The sequence below is a fragment of the Henckelia pumila genome, chromosome 4 (genome assembly GCF_033568475.1).
Source record: "Henckelia pumila isolate YLH828 chromosome 4, ASM3356847v2, whole genome shotgun sequence".
NCBI lineage: Eukaryota > Viridiplantae > Streptophyta > Magnoliopsida > Lamiales > Gesneriaceae > Henckelia > Henckelia pumila.
This window is the reverse complement of record NC_133123.1, coordinates 9,772,076-9,790,189: the sequence shown is the minus strand read 5'-3', so window position 1 is coordinate 9,790,189 and position 18,114 is coordinate 9,772,076. Positions and strand designations below refer to the sequence as shown.

Genomic DNA, 18,114 nt, shown 5'->3' with positions numbered 1-18,114 from the left:
TAGAAGAATTGTATTGTAAGTGCTGATATATTTGTATGGGGCACTAACAGACGAGATTGAATTTGAAATGGGGAACAAACAAAACATCCTGTAGATCCAAGATGGAAGAGAGCATAATAGCACCACAATGGTGAACAGAAATACACGGTGATTTGGTAAAGTAACAGAAGAATCGGAGATGGCTCACATAGAAGTAACAGCAGTAGCAAATGCACAGATATGCCGTGAAGCACCAGAGTCAATAATCCAAGGGCAGTTTATGTATAACTGCACTTGACCATAGTGACTTGAAATAATCAACTGGCTTGTATTTTGTTTAACCCAGAATAAGTGGAAATAGTGATTGGGTTAGATCAGTTGTTGACATGAAAGTACCTCTGATTCATGTCTTTCCTGAAATTGTGAATTTGTTTCACAGAATTGTGAGAAGTAAAATGTCCAGCTAAATCAATAGCTGAGGCAGAATATATCTCTAAGGTAACAACAGTGATGCTAGAAATCTGCCTTAGGAAGTTGCTTGTTTTTTTTTTGATAAGAAACCTATTATATAAATTAATATAAAAGATTATGTACATAAACCTATTATAGGAAGTTGCTTGTTGATTTGCGAGGAAAACAATCTAAGCCTGCTTCAAAAAACTGTCGTTGTTAACCAGAGATGCTGAAAATAATGGTGATGTTAGCATGATTTATAGCAAATCAGGAATATATTGTAGATATTTGTCATTGAAGCATGTCAGAAAGCCAATTTTTAGTTTTCAGTTCAGTTACTGGAGTTTCGAGAAAAAACATCTTGGGTTGTAGAAGTTGGAACTTTAATCTCAAAATTCAAGGGGGTTGGATATTTGTCACTGAAGCATTGCCAAAAGCCATTTTTTGCCCAAAATTCAAAGGAGTCAAGCATGGTTGCTCTAGTTTTCAGCTCCTACCAAACTGAACATATGTAATTGTAACTCCTATATTATTTTAATAATATTTGTGTTTCTTATAAAAAATAAAAAAAAACATATGTTAGCCAAAATGCCTCTTAGTCTTTACGACTTCTTTTCAAAATGCTAGGCTTCAAGGAGTTTACTATTTATAGAACATTATCGACCTTATTGGAAACTTGTATTTTGTGGGTTTGTTTCACTGAATCAGGTTCGTTCAACTTCATTAGAAAATTGTCTTTCGTTTAACAGAATTCGATGATAGGATGTCTCTTTTGGCCATGTATCCTGACGAGGAATAGTGGACATGAATAAAATTTTTGGAGTCACAATAAGGGTTTCGTGGGGGATGGACAGTTTGAGAAACTGAACTTTAAATCCAACAAATGCTACTTATTACTGACGTAAACTAATGGTAAAATTTAAAATGAATTATGCACTACGGTGTTGTTGGTAACATGTGGCTTATATTAGGACCTTTGTTGTTGCAGTTTGTGAGAGGATATTCTTATTACACCTTTCATAATCCAAACAAAAGCAGAAAAACAAATAAACTTACTAGCATGCTTCAATCTAATTGCAGGTAGGGCTTAAGGGTGAGTTTTTGAAAATCTATGCAAGTGATAAAAATGAAAGCATGGAATGGGCTGAATTGCCACATGACGCAACTCCAACCAGATTTTCCTGGTACAAGGTACCATGACTAGAACAAACTTGAACTAATTTCATTTCTTACATTTTCAAGTGATTTTTTGAAAAGCAAATTATAAATTAGCAGCACACCGAAGTATTCCATCTGAAAATTCTGAATCTGTGCCTAGAAGAACTTGTTAACTCGTACGCTTAGCTAATTTGTGCTTGATATTATTTGAATGAAAAACAAGTCTCTCTGTGTTACACAATCTCAGCTTTCTGTTTTTTTTTATAAGAAACACAAATATTATTAAAACTTTATAGGAGTTACATTCAAAGGTGGACCAGTGGTCCACAAAATTCTCTAGACTAGTTCATAGATTAAGCTAATTCAAGATCAAACTCCAATCCCTATACAAATCTAAAATTGAAAACGGTTGGAATTCTGTTATAATGTGTAACCAAGCTGCTACTCTCAACTTAATCTTTTCCCAAGTCTCTCCAATCGAAACCTCTTCGTCTTCAAAGATCCTCCTGTTTCTTTCTAGCCATACGATCCAGCAAACGCAATGTATTATGACTGCCCAAAGAATTTTCCCCCTTTTTCCCAGTGAGCAAATCTACTGCGAACAAATCCTTCGTGGTCTTCGGTGTCACCCACGACAATCCCAGATCCCTAAACGCTAACCACCAGCTTTCTGTTATTTCCACTAATTGACTGAAATGTCATCGGGCTTAGAAATTAATACTGTTCATGCATGCTTGGGTCTGGTAGGTGAATAACTAGACCCTATCAACTCAAAATTTGAAGTGAAACATCCCCTTTCGAGAGATTGTTGTATGGGCATGAGACTCTTCACTCAACAAGATTCCATCTTTGAAACACGGTCTCTCCTCTCATCTATCAATCAGAAGATAAAAGTACGAATCTTGATATTTGGGCATAAACTTATAATTATAATCCAATCATATTTCATTAGAGATTTAATCTGTTGTCTGGTTGAGCTGTCATTCATTTGTTCATTTATCACTATAACATTGGATTTTTTTTAAAAAAATTGGCTCTTTCTAAGCATTTTTGTGTGTCAATATCAACTATTACAACTAACAGCCACATACCAAGTACAGAGAATTTGAAGATGTTGGTTCTCTCTTTCTATCTTCCGTGTTTGTGTTAGATGAGATGATGTATCAAATTCAACCCTTTAAATTGTTGTCAATAAAGCATTTTGATGAAGATAATTGACGAACCCAAATTGTCCACCCCTTTCATGTCAAGCAAAACAATCCCTCTCTGTTCTCATTGAATGGAGACATCTTTTTTTTTAATCTCAGAATGATAATATCTCGAAATTGATAATTTCCCTAATGGTTTCCTTTGAAAATTTTTCTTATCCTTGGAACATATACTTTGACCTATCCTATAACATCTATTTTTAAAATTCACGTAACTCTTTTTCTTTTCCTTGTTTATTTTTCCTGATCCAGACGCATTTTGATTCCCCTTCTGAGGTAGATCCTGTTGCTCTTGATTTGAGTAGTATGGGAAAGGGTCAAGTGTGGGTCAATGGCCATCACATAGGAAGATATTGGACTTTAAATGCCCCCAAGGATGGATGCCAAACTTGTGACTATCGTGGAACCTATGATTCCGATAAGTGTGTAACAAACTGTGGGGATCCTACTCAATCCTGGTATTCTTCCAGACAAACTTATTCATTAACTGATTCTTTGTTTCCAAATTTTATCCAGTCACTTGAAATGGGCACTAATTCAATTTTGGGGGATCTCAAATCCTTGTACATGTCCAGGTACCACATACCAAGATCATGGCTGCAGGCATCAGACAATTTACTTGTCATCTTTGAGGAGAGAGAAAATAACCCATTTAAGATTTCTATCAAATCACATTTCACAGAAACCATTTGTGCTAAAATATCTGAGGATCATTATCCTCCTCTAAATGTGTGGTCACGTACACAGGTCAGTAATGAAACAATTTCACTTCATTCTACTGTACCTGAAATGCACTTGAAATGTGATTCTGGGAGAAAAATCTCCTCTATCGAGTTTGCAAGTTATGGAACACCACAAGGCAGCTGCCAGAAATTTTCAAGAGGTGACTGCCATGCAGCAAATTCATTCTTGGTTGTGTCTCAGGTAAGTATGACTCTTCAATAAGTTAATTTTTGTAGTTACAGGACGTTACCCAAGTGAACTTGCTGAATATATCACTTGACACTTGGTGGGAAGAATTTTCTTCATAACTTGGTGGAATAACCAATGTGACTAATAAAAATGTTGATCATGGAAGTAAGGCATCATTTAGGTTTCTATGAGTGAAATTTTCTTCAAGTCAAATTATTCTCACTGCATCTCGAATTTACGTTACATAATTGAAAGAGAAACCGGCATGTAGTTTTTTTTTTTTAACTAAGAATGTACCTAATTGAATATCTATTGTTGTTATCAGCTGTAAAGTTTGGTATTAGTCTTTTCTATAGGAAGAAAAAAATACCGACTCCTTAAAGAATTCGATTATTTCCAGTGTCTCAGTTTATTTGTTCACCTTTTAAACAAGATTGTTACGTCGCACAGTCAAGTCAACCGCTGCCCATCATGCTTTAAGTCATTCTTTTCCTTGTATTTTTCAGGCTTGTTTGGGAAAACAGAGTTGTTCCATTGGCGTATCAAATACGGTATTTGGAGGAGACCCATGCCAAGGTGTTATCAAAACTGTATCTGTGGAAATGAAATGCTCTCTTACGTCCCACATCGGTTCTGCACTAGTTAAATGATTATCTCAAGTCCAAACCTTGTAAAGGTAAATAAGTTGCCATGTCTACAGCAGTGCATGTGTTGAAGGCCAAACCTTGAAGTAATAAATTACAAGATTACCTTCTTCATATTTATCAAGCCGTTCTGTCCGTACAAAATAATATATCTAAGATAATGGATGCATTTGATATGTGTGCGTGCGCGTGGTGTAGCAGTTGTACAGTAATTATTTTCTAGCTTCTAACTCTGTCTTGAATGAAATGACCGAAGAGCACATTACAAAGATTGCTGTGATCCCTACTATTTAATCTGTTTCGCAGCCGATTGCTCAAAACCAATTAAAAAGGTTCCTAGAACATGAAATTTGTCGTCTTTTCTTTTGTTTTGTTTTGTTTTGTTTTTGTCTGTATTTTTTTGTTTATTTCCATTGGGATTCTGATGAATTTATTTTCGCACATTCACTAAAATATATCATAATTAAATTAAAAAATAACTTTCTAACAACTCAAAAGTCGTGTAATTAATGAGTATTTTTACCAGACTCAAATGAAAATGTCAAAAATAAAATAAAAATTCCAATAAACAATTCAAATTGGATAGCATGATTAGTTCGCGTAAACTTACGCGTGTGTGAGGCATTGCAAGAAAAATCGATTGTTCGAGTATATCAACAAAATAGTGAGACGATCTTTTTAAAAATATCGAACATATAGTAAGATAAAGTCGTTATAATTATGGTTTTCTAGTTTCTAAATTTTGTTTCAACACTTGTATCGTATGTATTGTTAATAAACTTTTCAAGGGTAAAAAAAGACTGAATTTGGGATGCCCAAAAAGGTCCTTGGTCCATTGATCATTGTCCGTACCTCGGGCACGTTTCTGGTTAACCATGTTGTAGAAAAATTTGGTACGACGCAACCGACAATGGAAAAATGATAAATTGGCCCTGTAAGTTTATCATTTTTGGATTTTGGTTCGATATCTTTGTCATCTTTGATTTAAGTTCAATATCTTTAAAAATGTTTAGGAATTTGGTAATTTTTCTACCAATTTGATGAAGTGGCATTTTTTTCCCGTGACAATAAAGATTTGAGTTGGTGTTTTGTCCACATCACATACACATGTGGATTTTAATATAAAAGTCATATTAGTTATTGCATAAACATTTCAAACCCTCCCCTTATATGCATTGAATGTACGGAATCCCTTTTGTTTTTCTCTCTCGATAAATCCTTAATAACCCAAACATCACATTATCATGAACGCAAGCTCGGCCACCCCATTAAACATCATATTCGCAAGACTGGAGAAAAGTGCTCCGAAAAATTTTCCTCCGTCTACCAGTCTACCGTGCGGCATCTCTGTTTAGAAAAACAGTACTAGAAATGTTATAATCGACACTATCGTAATTTGAACACTCGTGAATATATATACAAAGGAGTTGCGCTTCATGAGCAACCATTCTCTCGAAAAGCAGGCACAAAATTGTTCGGGAACTGAAGAAATCGTAATCTCATATAAAATTTCTTCTCTTCTGCTTAGAAAATTAGGGATTTGGCGAGAGAGAAAGGGATTTCCTTCGGTTGGTGGATTCGTACGAGAGAGGAGGGAGGGACTTTAAATGTTTATGCAATAATTAATGAGTTATATATTAAAATCCACGTGTATGTGATGTGACCAAAACATCAATTCAAATTTCATAAAAAATGCCGCTTCAGCAAATTGGTAGAAAAATGACCAAATTTCTAAACATTTAAAGATAGTGGACTTCAATCATAGATGACAAGGATATCGGACCAAAATCCAAAAATGATAAACTTACATGACCAATTTATCAATTTTCCCAAACGGGCAATGACCTCCCTGTCAAATAAATCACATTCATCATTATAGTGTTGCGTGCAAGAGAGTAGAGTGAAGCTTAAATCGAAGGCACGGAAAATTGATGTAGATTCTTGCCAGATGGAATTTTAATGTCTGTTTAAACAGGTGATCTAAAAAGTTACAGTAACCTAACTTGGAAAAATTTTATAATATTCTTCAAGAAATAGAACAAAAAATTTACACGATCTCTGTTGATCCAAACCACTACAAACTTGCGGAAACTAAACAAAACTGCATGTATGTATTCAGAAACCAAGATTGAATTCATACTAGCCGCTTGATTAATTTTGAAGCATCTATGATACTTTGGCTCCATTCCTGTTTCTCTAGCTCCAGTAATCTTGCCAGTACTCCAAAAGCGTCGGAAAGTTTATCTTCTTCAACAGGAGTATCGCCCTTAAGGGCAAAAAGGACTTCGTTGACATCTTCCTCAAGCTGTAGAGTATAGAGATTTCTAAATACCTGTAAAACATCAATACAAACAAAACAAAGTTAGAAGCACAAAAATATAATGCAGCCTTAAAAGCCTGGTGCTAGGGAATTACATCCTATTGCCTTTTTAAGAAATCAAGAACTTTAAGCATGAGCATGAATTTATCACAGCAACGGTACGCATATGTAACATCAATATATCAAAAGTAGGGGTGGGTTTTCGGTATACTGTTTAAAAAAAACCGGTATGAAAAAATTCATACCGATATCAATACCGAAATTCCGAAATTTTTGTATTGAAAAAATCTATACTGATACCGTACAGGTACCCAAAAAAAATTCGGTATACCGAAAAAATGTCCGTATATCGAAAAAATTTCGGTACGATATCCCAATAATTCGGCATTTTGGTACGATATGTCAGCCCTAATCAAGAGAACTTGCACACGACATTTGGAAAAAAATATTAAGAATAAGAGGAATAATTTGTTATGACGATGCTAAACATTCTTTTATGTCTAAGGAGAATATTGGTAGAAGTAATTATAGGATCATCATTTTCACTCACCTTTTTCAATCTTGAATATACTGGAGCCTTAACAGCAGAGGACCTAGAGACCAAATTAACTATGAATAAGCCCTGCTCAGAAAGTGAATTTTTGGCAGTAAAAAGAAACGATTCCTCGATGAAATCTGCAGCAGGACAGGTTAAACCAGAGCTGCAAATGCAAGAGAGCAAAGACTAAGGTATAAGAAACTAAACTTGAGTAGCAATAAAGTAAATCGTACTTCTCACAGATCAAGAAAGTCATTTGAAAAGTAAATTTCGCAATCATATCTTACCCTTATTTAATGAATGTTTTAGTAGAACAAAAAAATTGTTGGAAGTAGTTAATGTGTTCAATGACAGGGCAGAGAAAACAATACTAAGTATGGAAACTGGACTATATATTGGGACGAATTTAAAAAGAAACGTAGCTTTTATATTTGGAACGGATGGAGTATATCATTTGCATTACCTCGAATCATCAGAGTCCACATCGACAATAAGTATGTCAATTCTGCACAACTCTTTTCCTTCTTCAATCACTAACTTCTGGTAGAGCGTATCATTTTTGCCATTATTACATGTTGCCTCAGAATTTTCTATATCCCTGACGAACTTTATCCCATCGGCAATATGCGCCTGTGAGAAAAACACGGAAGCAAAAACAAAACAGCAGGCAGTTAAACTAAACATACAAACATCTTTCAGTGAAGGGATAAATTAGTATCTCAGAATGGAAAAAAATGATAATGTTTCCACCGTAAGAACGATAAATCTAAACTGCAAAATCATCATGCATAAACCTCTCTATTTTCAATTCCCTAAGCATTAAAAATTACAGATATTATAATATCTTGTAAGCTGTTCAAAATAAAGTTGTACATTTTTTTGTATCATATGGATATTTTGTTATTTTTGCATCAGATTTCAAAAGGCAAATTATCAGATTAAATATTTTTTAAATTCACATACATAAAACCAAGATACATTTTCGGTATAAACAGCACTGATGAGTAGAAAGTTTGAGCCGCATACCGAATAAAATTCAATAAGCAATTAGCAATGTCAACAGAAGCATGAACAATAAGGCATCTTATTTTGACCATAACATGTGAGAACTAGATCTTGTGATATAACAATATTTATTCATCTGAGAATGTAATATAGAAATTCCCAGTTGCTAACACAAAGGATAATCAGTTTGAGGTTGTAAGGCTTCAGTCACTAAAATGGACGAGGATGATGTGGAAGAGGAATCTAATGCAACTTATCACACTAAGCAAATTATTATTTCCTTTACACATTTCAATCCATGCTAAGTTGGAACCTGACACAAGTAATCTGAAAATACTTGAGCATTACCTTCAAATGTTGATCTTCTCTAAAACCAAAATAGCGTCTAGCAACATCTAATACCACAGGATCTAATTCGACAACCTGTAAAATTAAGAATATCACCATGAGAAAAAGATAAAAGAATACAATTAAAAGAGATTTCAGAACCCAGTTGCACCTCAATCTCAAGAAATGGGAGGTTCTTCCTGAAAAACATTGGCAGCAATCCTGCTCCAAGACCAATGACAACTGTCTTGACCTGGGAAAGTTGAAAAATGCACCATCAGTTATAAGAACCTTTCTAAACAGAGGGCCAACCACAAGGACTGCTGTCATCTCTGAGGAACTTAACACAAAAAATAAGGAAAAAGAAAAAGAAAAGAAAAGCAACAAAAAAACAAGTTGCAGGCAAAACCCCTTTGAGGACATATCGATTTTTTGAGGTAAAAACAGGATGTACAAGAACTTTGCATGTTAGCAATGCCACCCCATGCCCATGTCCATGCCCCGGTATCATCCAGCTCATCAGAAAAACAAAGGAAAGTAAATTATGCGGCGATAAATAGACAACAATGGTATGATATTCTACTCTAGAAATGATTAGGTAATAAGTTTTTCCCTCAGCTGAGAAACAATGACATTGGAAGAAGAATAGATAAATGAAATTTGCCTCTAGCTCACCATGCTCCCGACCGACACGAGCTTTTCCAAATGTAAAGAAATCAACATTAATCCAGATATAATCCCGTTGTGATATGAACTAGCCAAATAATTCTGATCAACATTCATTTCACTGCTTGATGCTCTCGGCAGACGTTCCGATTCCGACGTCACTGTAAAGAATCACCGCCAAGTAAAACTTATTCTGAAAATGACCATTCTCAAAAAGGAAATAATAGCAATTAAGTGCAGATTAGTTTTCTTTCACTCCACATCTGATACTGTACAAAAACATCGTTCTGGAGTTAGGTGCATAACAGATCCAGAATAATGTATTCATAGAAAGGCCCTAAGAGGGACATTTTCTCTGACAATGTGCATTAGTTACTAGAATCAAAAGCAAACCATTCAAAACCGGACGTATGAAACAGGAATCCCAGCTTCAGGAGGAAAACATTTGACCATTGAAAGTAAATAAGTTTAAAAAATCTACGGTCAAATATAAATCATAGGAGCAATCCTATCTAAAAAAAAAAAAAGAAGAAGAAGACGAAAACTCGTAAATTGGACCATGAGAAGACAATCAGATGCTAACCAAGTGACCCAGAAAACTGAGAATCAAATTTTCTGTGTTTCCCTTTTTTCCTCGACTTGGAAGCTGCCCTGGCTGTCTTGTCCTCTACTTCGTTTGACATATCATCTGGTACTACCGACAGAATAGCTTCAGATTGCACTAAACTCTCAACTCGTTGAAAAACAAGGCGGCGGAAAACTAAGTCTTTTGATGGAAACCGACGTTGAATCTCATCATCAAGCTTGTTACAGATCACATCTTCCACGACAATTTGACCGGTCAATGCAGATGTAACCTGGATAAAGCAATTAAGAACAAAAGCAAGAAAAAAGATGAGATCGCAAAAAATTTTTTGTGTACCAGTAATATTATACAGTTGCATAGAACACAGTCAGAAAACTTTAATCTTCATTTGGATTGCATGGAACAATCCACATGGGATGTTTCCGAGTTCAAGGTAGAGATCCAACACATTCTTACAAGCATTTGGCACTTGATTTCTATCTGAAACTCATAAACATCATATAATATAAAACACCTTCAACAATTCCACATGCAAGTTGTAACCAAAACAGTTAAAGCCTCTGAATACTGAACTGCTGGTAAAAGGTAGCTTTCACAGTCCATAAACAGTATTAAACAATCTTGTTAGGTTGTCACCATATCAGATGTGTAGATGATGATTAAAACAAATATTCAATCATGTGATCAATAGCAATTCTAAGGCCTCCATGAAAATAGATTACTTGCAATATAGCAGAGCGTACAAATGTCAAACATGAAAACTTATTTAAAAGTAAATGGGATCAACATCACAACCAAAACAACTTTTGCTAAATTCTATTCTATTAGAAGTGAGGGGTAGTACTGCCTAATCAAGAAATGATGTGATCTTAAACCTGGTAAACAATTTTTCGCTGCTTGATTCCATCACTTGCAGCCATAAACCTGATCATACCCATTTGATGAATTCTAGTCAGTAGAGATGAAAAAGTTCTCAAAAATTCAAGGCATCAATTTCAACACATCTCCGGCCAAAATAGCCACACAAAAAAATAAACAAAACAAAATGCACATTCCAAGAATAATTCTTTTCCTTCTTATTTTATACAAGTATTATGGTTTAGGCATAGTATAGAGTTTGTTGTACTGTCCTTAGTGGCATCTAATTATTGTTCTTTACTCACACATGAAGAGCATAAAAATTGTCCGTAGGGAGGAATAACAAGATATTTTCCCCGTGAGAAATGAAAAGATTAAAATGTGCATCTAATAAACACAGTAGAGGCCTTATAACATGCATCAGTGATTGAGAACATTTCCAAGATAAGATCCTGATGCAAAAGTAAAAGCAAAGTTCCAATCAATAAGTAGGCTACTTCTATTTGCCACTAGCCCAAAGCATGAAGTAACACCATCATTCAAGGCACAATCCCATGATCCTATAAAACAAAGAGAGGACCTTGCAATAAATAAATAAAAATAAATAAATAAATTATTGGAACAATATTGTAAGAAAGGCCTTCTCAAGAACCAATCAACTGCAATCAAAGTAGTGCTATGCACTACAGATGATTTGGGTTAATCAGTAAGATATTCACCTATAAAGATCCTATTTGGATATGAACTCTCCCATTCTCTCAAAGATCTTTAATTTCAAAATTTTCCTCATTTCAATACCATAAACGATAAAATTACATATTCCAGGATCCTGTTAAAACAAATGCAATCCCATAATTTTCAATAAGATAATCTTATTTGTTAAAACTTCCCTTCTTTGCGGCACTCCGAAATACATGGAAGAAAAAAATCAAGCCTTAGCAAGGCCAATATCCAACAGAATCACAGTGTTCGAATTTGAATGAATGTACTCAGTTCAAAGGAAAATTGCTATAAGAACACCTAAAGGCTACCATATAACTCGGGATGACCGTATGGTCCGTATCTATTCAATCACTAGCAAAGAAAGACAAGTGTAAAAGAAATCAAAATCGAAAATAACATGTACTTCAAACGATGGTATAAGCGAGGAAGAGTAGAAAGTGCTTAAAATAAACCCAATAAGAAAAGTGAGATTATAAAACTACAAGCTAGCATAAACATATGAATAAAAAACAAAAATGACAGCAAAATAAAGTAATATTTACGACTAATGATGAATACGAAAAGATAAGATAGCAGATGCATACGGAATTTGAACTCCATCCATATTTCCAGGTGACAGTTGCTTCACTAAAGGAGAAAGATCCATCTAAAATAAGAAAAAGCAAAATACAAGAATGTGATACCGTTGAATTCCGACCAACAATGCCTAATAACAGAACATAAAGTGGGAATTTACCTGTATATCCTCCATGGAAGCACTAGCATGGCTAGAGTCCAGTATAATCTAGCATTGAGCAATATACTAGTATCATTAAAGAACTAAAAATGACAACCAAGATGTACAAAGAGAACTCATACAGTTGACTACGAGAAGTACCATCAGCAAACGAGCAGCCCTCGAGCTTGCAACGACGAGCCATTGCCCTTCTTCCGATGAGAATAGCCACTCATGAGCACGTGTCTAACATAAATTTACGAGAAAGGTTTCATAAGCTTAGCATACAAGGTGCGCGCATATAATCAAACATTCAGACGGATGCTGAAAACATGAACTAACTCTTGGAACAAGGAATACTCCAAAATTTAAAGAGAAAGGCCCAGACTCAGGGTCTTGCTGAGCATCAAGAACCACAGCTCTGTAGGAGAAATAGGACACTCCAGGTTCACCTAAAGTTAGCTTTACCCTACGACCTGGATCAAGCTCCGCCAGATCTCCTCTTGCCCCAAGCTTCAGGTGCTCTAGTGAATATAGTATATCAGAGCCACTAGAATGCTCTGAGCGGAACTTTTTCTCCCTTTCAAGTGCCTCACTAAGGCCAGAAGCCTAAAATATGTAAAAGACTAAATCAATTTCCCTAAAATAAATTCATGCCAAATTCTATACTTGTTCAACAAAAGAGTATCACAGTAATTCTTCATAAACATGCAAGATAAATATGTATAAATCAGGACATTATTTTTAATGATGACAAAAATTGCATTAATTAAGCATAGATTATGTAATACATAGTTTGATCACATATTATGAATTAATACTCGATTTCTATAGGAAATATGGCTGTTATACATCATTTTTATTTTATTGTTATCAGCGTTAAATGATAAAAATCAAGAATTTCAAATGACAAAAGGATGTTAAAAGTGGGCAAAAAGGAAAGGCATGCAAGTTGGAATTGAACAGGGTTAACTGACATTTTTCAGGTTTTGTTTGCACAGAAACAGAGACACAAACCATGTTCGTGCAAGCACTCATAGGAAGCACGGAAATTTCAAAATATTAAAAATTCTCATGCAACAATGGAATAATTTTCAAATGGGGGCAAGCACGTTCTTTCAAGATTGCTTACGCATGAACGAGGGCTAAACAAGATGCGGAAATTTTAAAATATAATATAAAATTTTAAAATCTCATCTCAATAAGGATTATTACATGATTAAAATACCCATTTTAGGGGATGAGAAAGACGTTCACTATCACCTCTTAAAATGTTAATTCTTCTCAGGTTTCAAGACAGATACATAAATTATTCTATACTATTCGTAGTTTTCTTTCATTTTTTTGTTGTTGAACATCTATTCACAGTTTTCTTGGTGGTAGGAGAAATTCTATCACGGATAAGGAGAGACCAAGACTTTGAGTATCTTACATTCTGTATCTAAGCGATTGATTTTATTATTTTGGATTTGTAATTATGTCTAGTGGCTACAGTTTTGTTTAGGACAGTCAAGTTCTATATTACTTTAAGTTAAGCCTCAAATGTCAGTAATAATACCATTATTTAAATTAATTTTGCCTTTCTGAATTTTAATTTGATTTTTTTTTGTTAGAAATTGAGACTAGGACCTAACTCACCTCAAAAGCTAGCTCAAGAGGTGAGGTTTGCCCTTGTTCATATAAAGAGGTCCAGGTTATTTAGCCAACCTATGTGGGACATAAATCAATACACCAACACACCCTTCTCACGCCCAGGAATGAAACGTCTGGAGCGTGTATATATTAAATGGGTGGCCAACTATGGGACGGGTGAGGCCAACTATGGGCCGTCCAACACATAACGGGAACCCGGGCTTTGATACCATGTTAGAAATTGAAACTAGGACCTAACTCACCTCAAAAGCTATTTCAAGAGGTGAGGTTTGCCCTTGTTCATATAAAGAGGTCCAGGTTATTTAGCCAACCTATGTGGGACATAAATCAATACACCAGCATTTTTTATTTATAAGAAACTATATATATTATATCATAGTATAAGATGGAGGGGTGTTGGTTGGTTTAGGGGAAAAGGAAAAACTGTACCTGATAACCATGACATATGATAGAGGATTGATCTATGAATGCTGATAACTCAGAAATTGCAGAAATATTATCTTTCTCAGCAATGACCATAAAAGTCTGTAGTTTAAGATTTCTAGATGACGGCTCCTCCCTAATTGCGTGAAGACTTATCTTCCACCCAAACCGATACTTAGGCAAAAGTAGATCTGAGAGATATTCAAGATGCATCAGGTATGAAGTTTAAGGACTTCAACAAAAGTGCATTTTCACAGCATGAAAGGAGCAAATATACAATGGAAACTAGAATGTCCCCAGAAGCATCACTGATTTTCACCATAGATGAATGTGGATGAGAGAGAGAGAGAGAGAGAGAGAGAGAGAGAGAGAGAGAGAGAGAGAGAGAGAGAAGGGGGAGAATATAGCAGAATGTTACAAATATTCAAAGATTTCCCTCAATCAGATAAATGGAAGAGGAACGATACCTAAAACATGAGATTCTGCTAAAGTGAGGCAAATAAATTTCCCTCCAGCTTTTAAAAGCCTTCGCACCTGGTAGCACACAAATATAAACATATACATATACATATATATATTGAACAAATCTACAATGGTTGAAACATATATTGCCGAACTGCGCGATTTAGACATATATTTGAATTGAACAAATCAAGCATTTGAACCAAAGATATATTGCTGAACTGAGATGATGTAGGCATATACATCAAGATGAAAGTGTAGAACTCTAAACTTCAATAGAGCACACCTCTGATAGATAAAGATTCCCTAATTTGGACCCATGCTCCGGCTCCATCAAAGCATCCAATCCTCCCTTGTCAATAATGGCATCGAAGCTCTCGCTCACAAACTGAATTGAAGTCAAAACTATCAAATGAAACTATGCGGGTAGGAAATTAAAAGCGTGGAAAAAAATACAATGAGCAACTAGACACAATTGTCAAAGAAACAGTTACCCAATAATATACGTAAATTATTGAGAAGATTCAAAGATACTGCAGCACAAATGGTTCTGATGCATATTTTATCATAATACAAAGGGCATTGGACACGGAAGCTTACTGATAAAAGAGCAAAAAACGTTGAACATAATCTCATGCAATTTTATTTCCCAACCTATCGACAATATCCATCTAGGAGGGTGTACGTGACTTTATTATTTCAAAATCTTTTAGTCTGATGTTAAATTTACCTCAGTCTACCACTGCCTTTTATCTATTTTGAGTGGATCTCTGGTCCACTTTTGTAATTAATATCGTTTATATTTTTATTAATATATTTTGTTTAATAATAATAATAATAATAATGATAATAATGAACCTTACTGTAATACCAACAGGCACTCATGAAAGTAGAAGTAATTTATGCATTTTCCATGATTCCAAGATCCTAAAATGACTAAAATTTACAATATAACTACAAAATAAAACTCTCTCATTTCTTTGCCATTCACAACGCATACAAACCTACAACCAACAATAAAAAGGATATTTGTGTTCGTTCATTCAAAACTTTCCAAGCTTGAATAAAAGAAATAAGTAGGAAACAAAAAAGGAGAACGAAATTAAAAAGTAGGGAGATGCAGCAACGGCAATATGCAATAGCTTAGAATGCAGGGTTGTTAAGCGGTGAAAATAGAGAGGGGTGGCGGTAATCAGCGCCACCGAAATGGAGGTAAAAAAATTCACAGCAGCAATGACGACCATAATTGTGCTACCAAGTGAAGAATTGAGAAGCGGAAGAACAATCAGCTTGAGCCACCAATGAGAAGGGACCAACCATCTAGCATCTAATTAAAGCACTCGTTTTCAAATATTTGTTTTCTCAATATATTTTCAAAAATATTTCAATGTTTCTTGTAATTGTCTTCTCCATACTTTTTGCATAATCTGTTTTTCAACGAGTATTTTTATTGGTGTAGTAGTAATATCTTTTGAAAAAAATTTGTTTCTGGAATTATTACATATTTTTTGAACTTGAAATGGATAAGATCGGCAGGATGAATTAGTAGAAATGTTATAAATGGAATGAAAGGGCATTAAAGAAATACATGTATGCATAAATGACACACAGAAATCGGTGGGAGGAAGGGGGAAATGGGAATGAATTCCAACTTTTAAATATGAAGGGGTGTTAGCTGATTTCTTTTCAATAAAAAGTTTTAGTACAATATCTATCAAATGTGGTCTAGATGCAATATACCTTTCTTTCAGACCCATATCGCCATATTTCGGGCTTATCAAATTGAATGACTAGCTTCAAATATTCAACTTTATTGCTTCTTATCTTCAGAGCTGCACAACCCCTTCATCTTGTTAGACATATAACCATTCTGTGTCAGCAATCAATCTGATCACAGAATCCACCCACATTTCCAAATAAGCAAGAAAATAAAATCAACACGTTGCATTTAAACCAGTCAATGAACATGTAGTTTCCAACTAAAAGCGACGGAATTAAGACATTGAACAAAAAGCACACCAAACAATCAACTCTGGTGAATGATTCATCACAAATCCTACTCATGTACAATCATTTTACCACATGCGTAATCAAACATCCAACCTCACACAAATTTCCATAAAGAAAACCCAATATTCATCAAATCACCTGCATATCTGTCATGTCCATGACGCGCCACTTCATCCCCGGCCGCTCTCTCACATTCCTTCGCAGCATATTCGATATAACCACCTTCGAGAAATCAACATTGGTTATATTTCTAAACCCCGCATCGTATAAATGCTCAGAGAGCTTCGAGTTTCCGCACCCGGGAACCAGAATGCTCATCTGTTCCGCATCCACCCGCGGCAACGCTCCCTCGGATTCCGGCGGCGGTGAAGATGGCAAAAGATGGGTTGTGAGCAAGTTTTGGATTTGGGGCCACTCGGCGTACCACTCGAAAGAGTCTTCATCGCCTCGCACGGTGAAGAATTGGTCCCAGTTCTCTTTGCTAGTGAAGTCATCAAGTGTTTTGAGCAGCTCTTCTTGCTTTTGTTCGCTGCTATTGGTGTTCGATTTTGGGGTCTTCTTCTTCTCTTTCTTCCCCATTTTTCTCCTCCGCTGGCGGTTTCTTGGAGGCGGGACCAATGCTCGTAGCACAGTAAACACAAGCCAGTAGGTAAATCTTGTTATTGAATTAAAAATATTAAAATTCATCCGTAATTTATCCATAATTATTATCTTTTATATTTTTAATTGTTTTAATTATAATTATTAAATTTTTAATCTCAATTTAAAATTTTGATCATGATTATGTCAGTTCTGAAAATAATATAAAAATTAGTTAATATTAAAAATATATATTTAAAAAAAATTATGTGAATGGATGCGATGTACAAAAAACGTCTGTCTCAATTAAAGATAAGAATTCTAAAAATAAAATTATAATTATAATTATAATTTATAAATTAAAAGGTTGTTTTTATCTAATGTTTTACTTTATAGTCAAAATTTCTAACTTTATTAACTAACATGGTTATCGGTTGGTGAATAACTTAATCTGTTAAATTCATTTAAATATCCTGAATTGATAATACTTCAATTATCGAAATAAAATGATTGGTCTTTAAGTACATTATTTAGCAAAACTAGGGCGTGTTCACGGTTTGATTTACCGTCCGAACCGAGCTGAAAATTCGGTTTTCGTTTCGGTTTTTTTAGCTCGGTTCACGTAACCGAATGAAAACTGGTTTTTTTATTTTTTTTATTTTTACTTGTTTTCAAATATTTTAATTCATTTATTTATTTATTTTTATTAATAAATAATATAATTTAATTAAATAAATAGAAATTCGGTTTATTTCAGTTTTTAACCGAATCATAAAGTTCGGTTCAAATTTTCGATGAAATTCGGCTCGGTTGACCAAATTTTTGGTTCGATTCAGACTGAATAAACACTTAAGGGTTGAGATATTGAAACGTGCATTATTATTATTATTATTAT

At 34.7% G+C, this 18,114-nt stretch overlaps 2 protein-coding genes across 5 annotated transcripts in view; one reads left to right on the top strand and one right to left on the bottom strand.

Moving 5' to 3' along the window:
- Window positions 1–4,515, top strand: part of LOC140866268 (beta-galactosidase 9) — a 30,996-nt gene extending 26,481 nt beyond the window's left edge. For all 3 annotated transcript variants that reach the window (XM_073271219.1, XM_073271221.1, XM_073271220.1), the window contains 4 exons: window positions 1,513–1,623; window positions 3,051–3,256; window positions 3,374–3,722; window positions 4,217–4,515. In XM_073271219.1, the coding sequence (XP_073127320.1) occupies window positions 1,513–1,623; window positions 3,051–3,256; window positions 3,374–3,722; window positions 4,217–4,360 (810 nt within the window). In that variant the 3' untranslated portion in view covers window positions 4,361–4,515. The remainder of the gene's footprint in view (window positions 1–1,512; window positions 1,624–3,050; window positions 3,257–3,373; window positions 3,723–4,216) is intronic.
- A 1,767-nt stretch (window positions 4,516–6,282) lies between these two features.
- Window positions 6,283–17,276, bottom strand: LOC140866893 (uncharacterized). Of its 2 annotated transcripts, none has more exons than XM_073271956.1 (16): window positions 16,779–17,276; window positions 14,917–15,018; window positions 14,636–14,702; window positions 14,175–14,359; window positions 12,435–12,701; window positions 12,255–12,338; window positions 12,114–12,161; window positions 11,962–12,023; window positions 10,672–10,720; window positions 9,794–10,067; window positions 9,220–9,371; window positions 8,717–8,797; window positions 8,566–8,640; window positions 7,676–7,842; window positions 7,225–7,375; window positions 6,283–6,686 (listed from the first exon to the last, which is right to left on the bottom strand). In XM_073271956.1, exons 1-16 carry the CDS (start codon window positions 17,217–17,219, stop codon window positions 6,489–6,491), a joined length of 2,403 nt encoding a protein of 800 aa, XP_073128057.1. In that variant the 5' UTR covers window positions 17,220–17,276; the 3' UTR covers window positions 6,283–6,488. The 2 variants fall into 2 exon arrangements, with proteins under 2 accessions (XP_073128057.1, XP_073128058.1); XM_073271957.1 differs by lacking the exon at window positions 16,779–17,276 and adding an exon at window positions 16,371–16,461.
- Between the last annotated feature and the right edge of the window lie 838 nt (window positions 17,277–18,114).

Excerpts from the sequence above, each read along its gene's own strand:
- LOC140866893 (XM_073271956.1), bottom strand. The coding sequence starts at position 17,219 with ATGGGGAAGAAAGAGAAGAAGAAGACCCCAAAATCGAACACCAATAGC. Across the intron at positions 14,360-14,635 it reads AGCAGAATCTCATGTTTTAG|ATCTACTTTTGCCTAAGTAT; the intron begins GTATCGTTCCTC and ends AATATCTCTCAG. Across the intron at positions 12,162-12,254 it reads GGGCTGCTCGTTTGCTGATG|ATTATACTGGACTCTAGCCA; the intron begins GTACTTCTCGTA and ends GCTCAATGCTAG.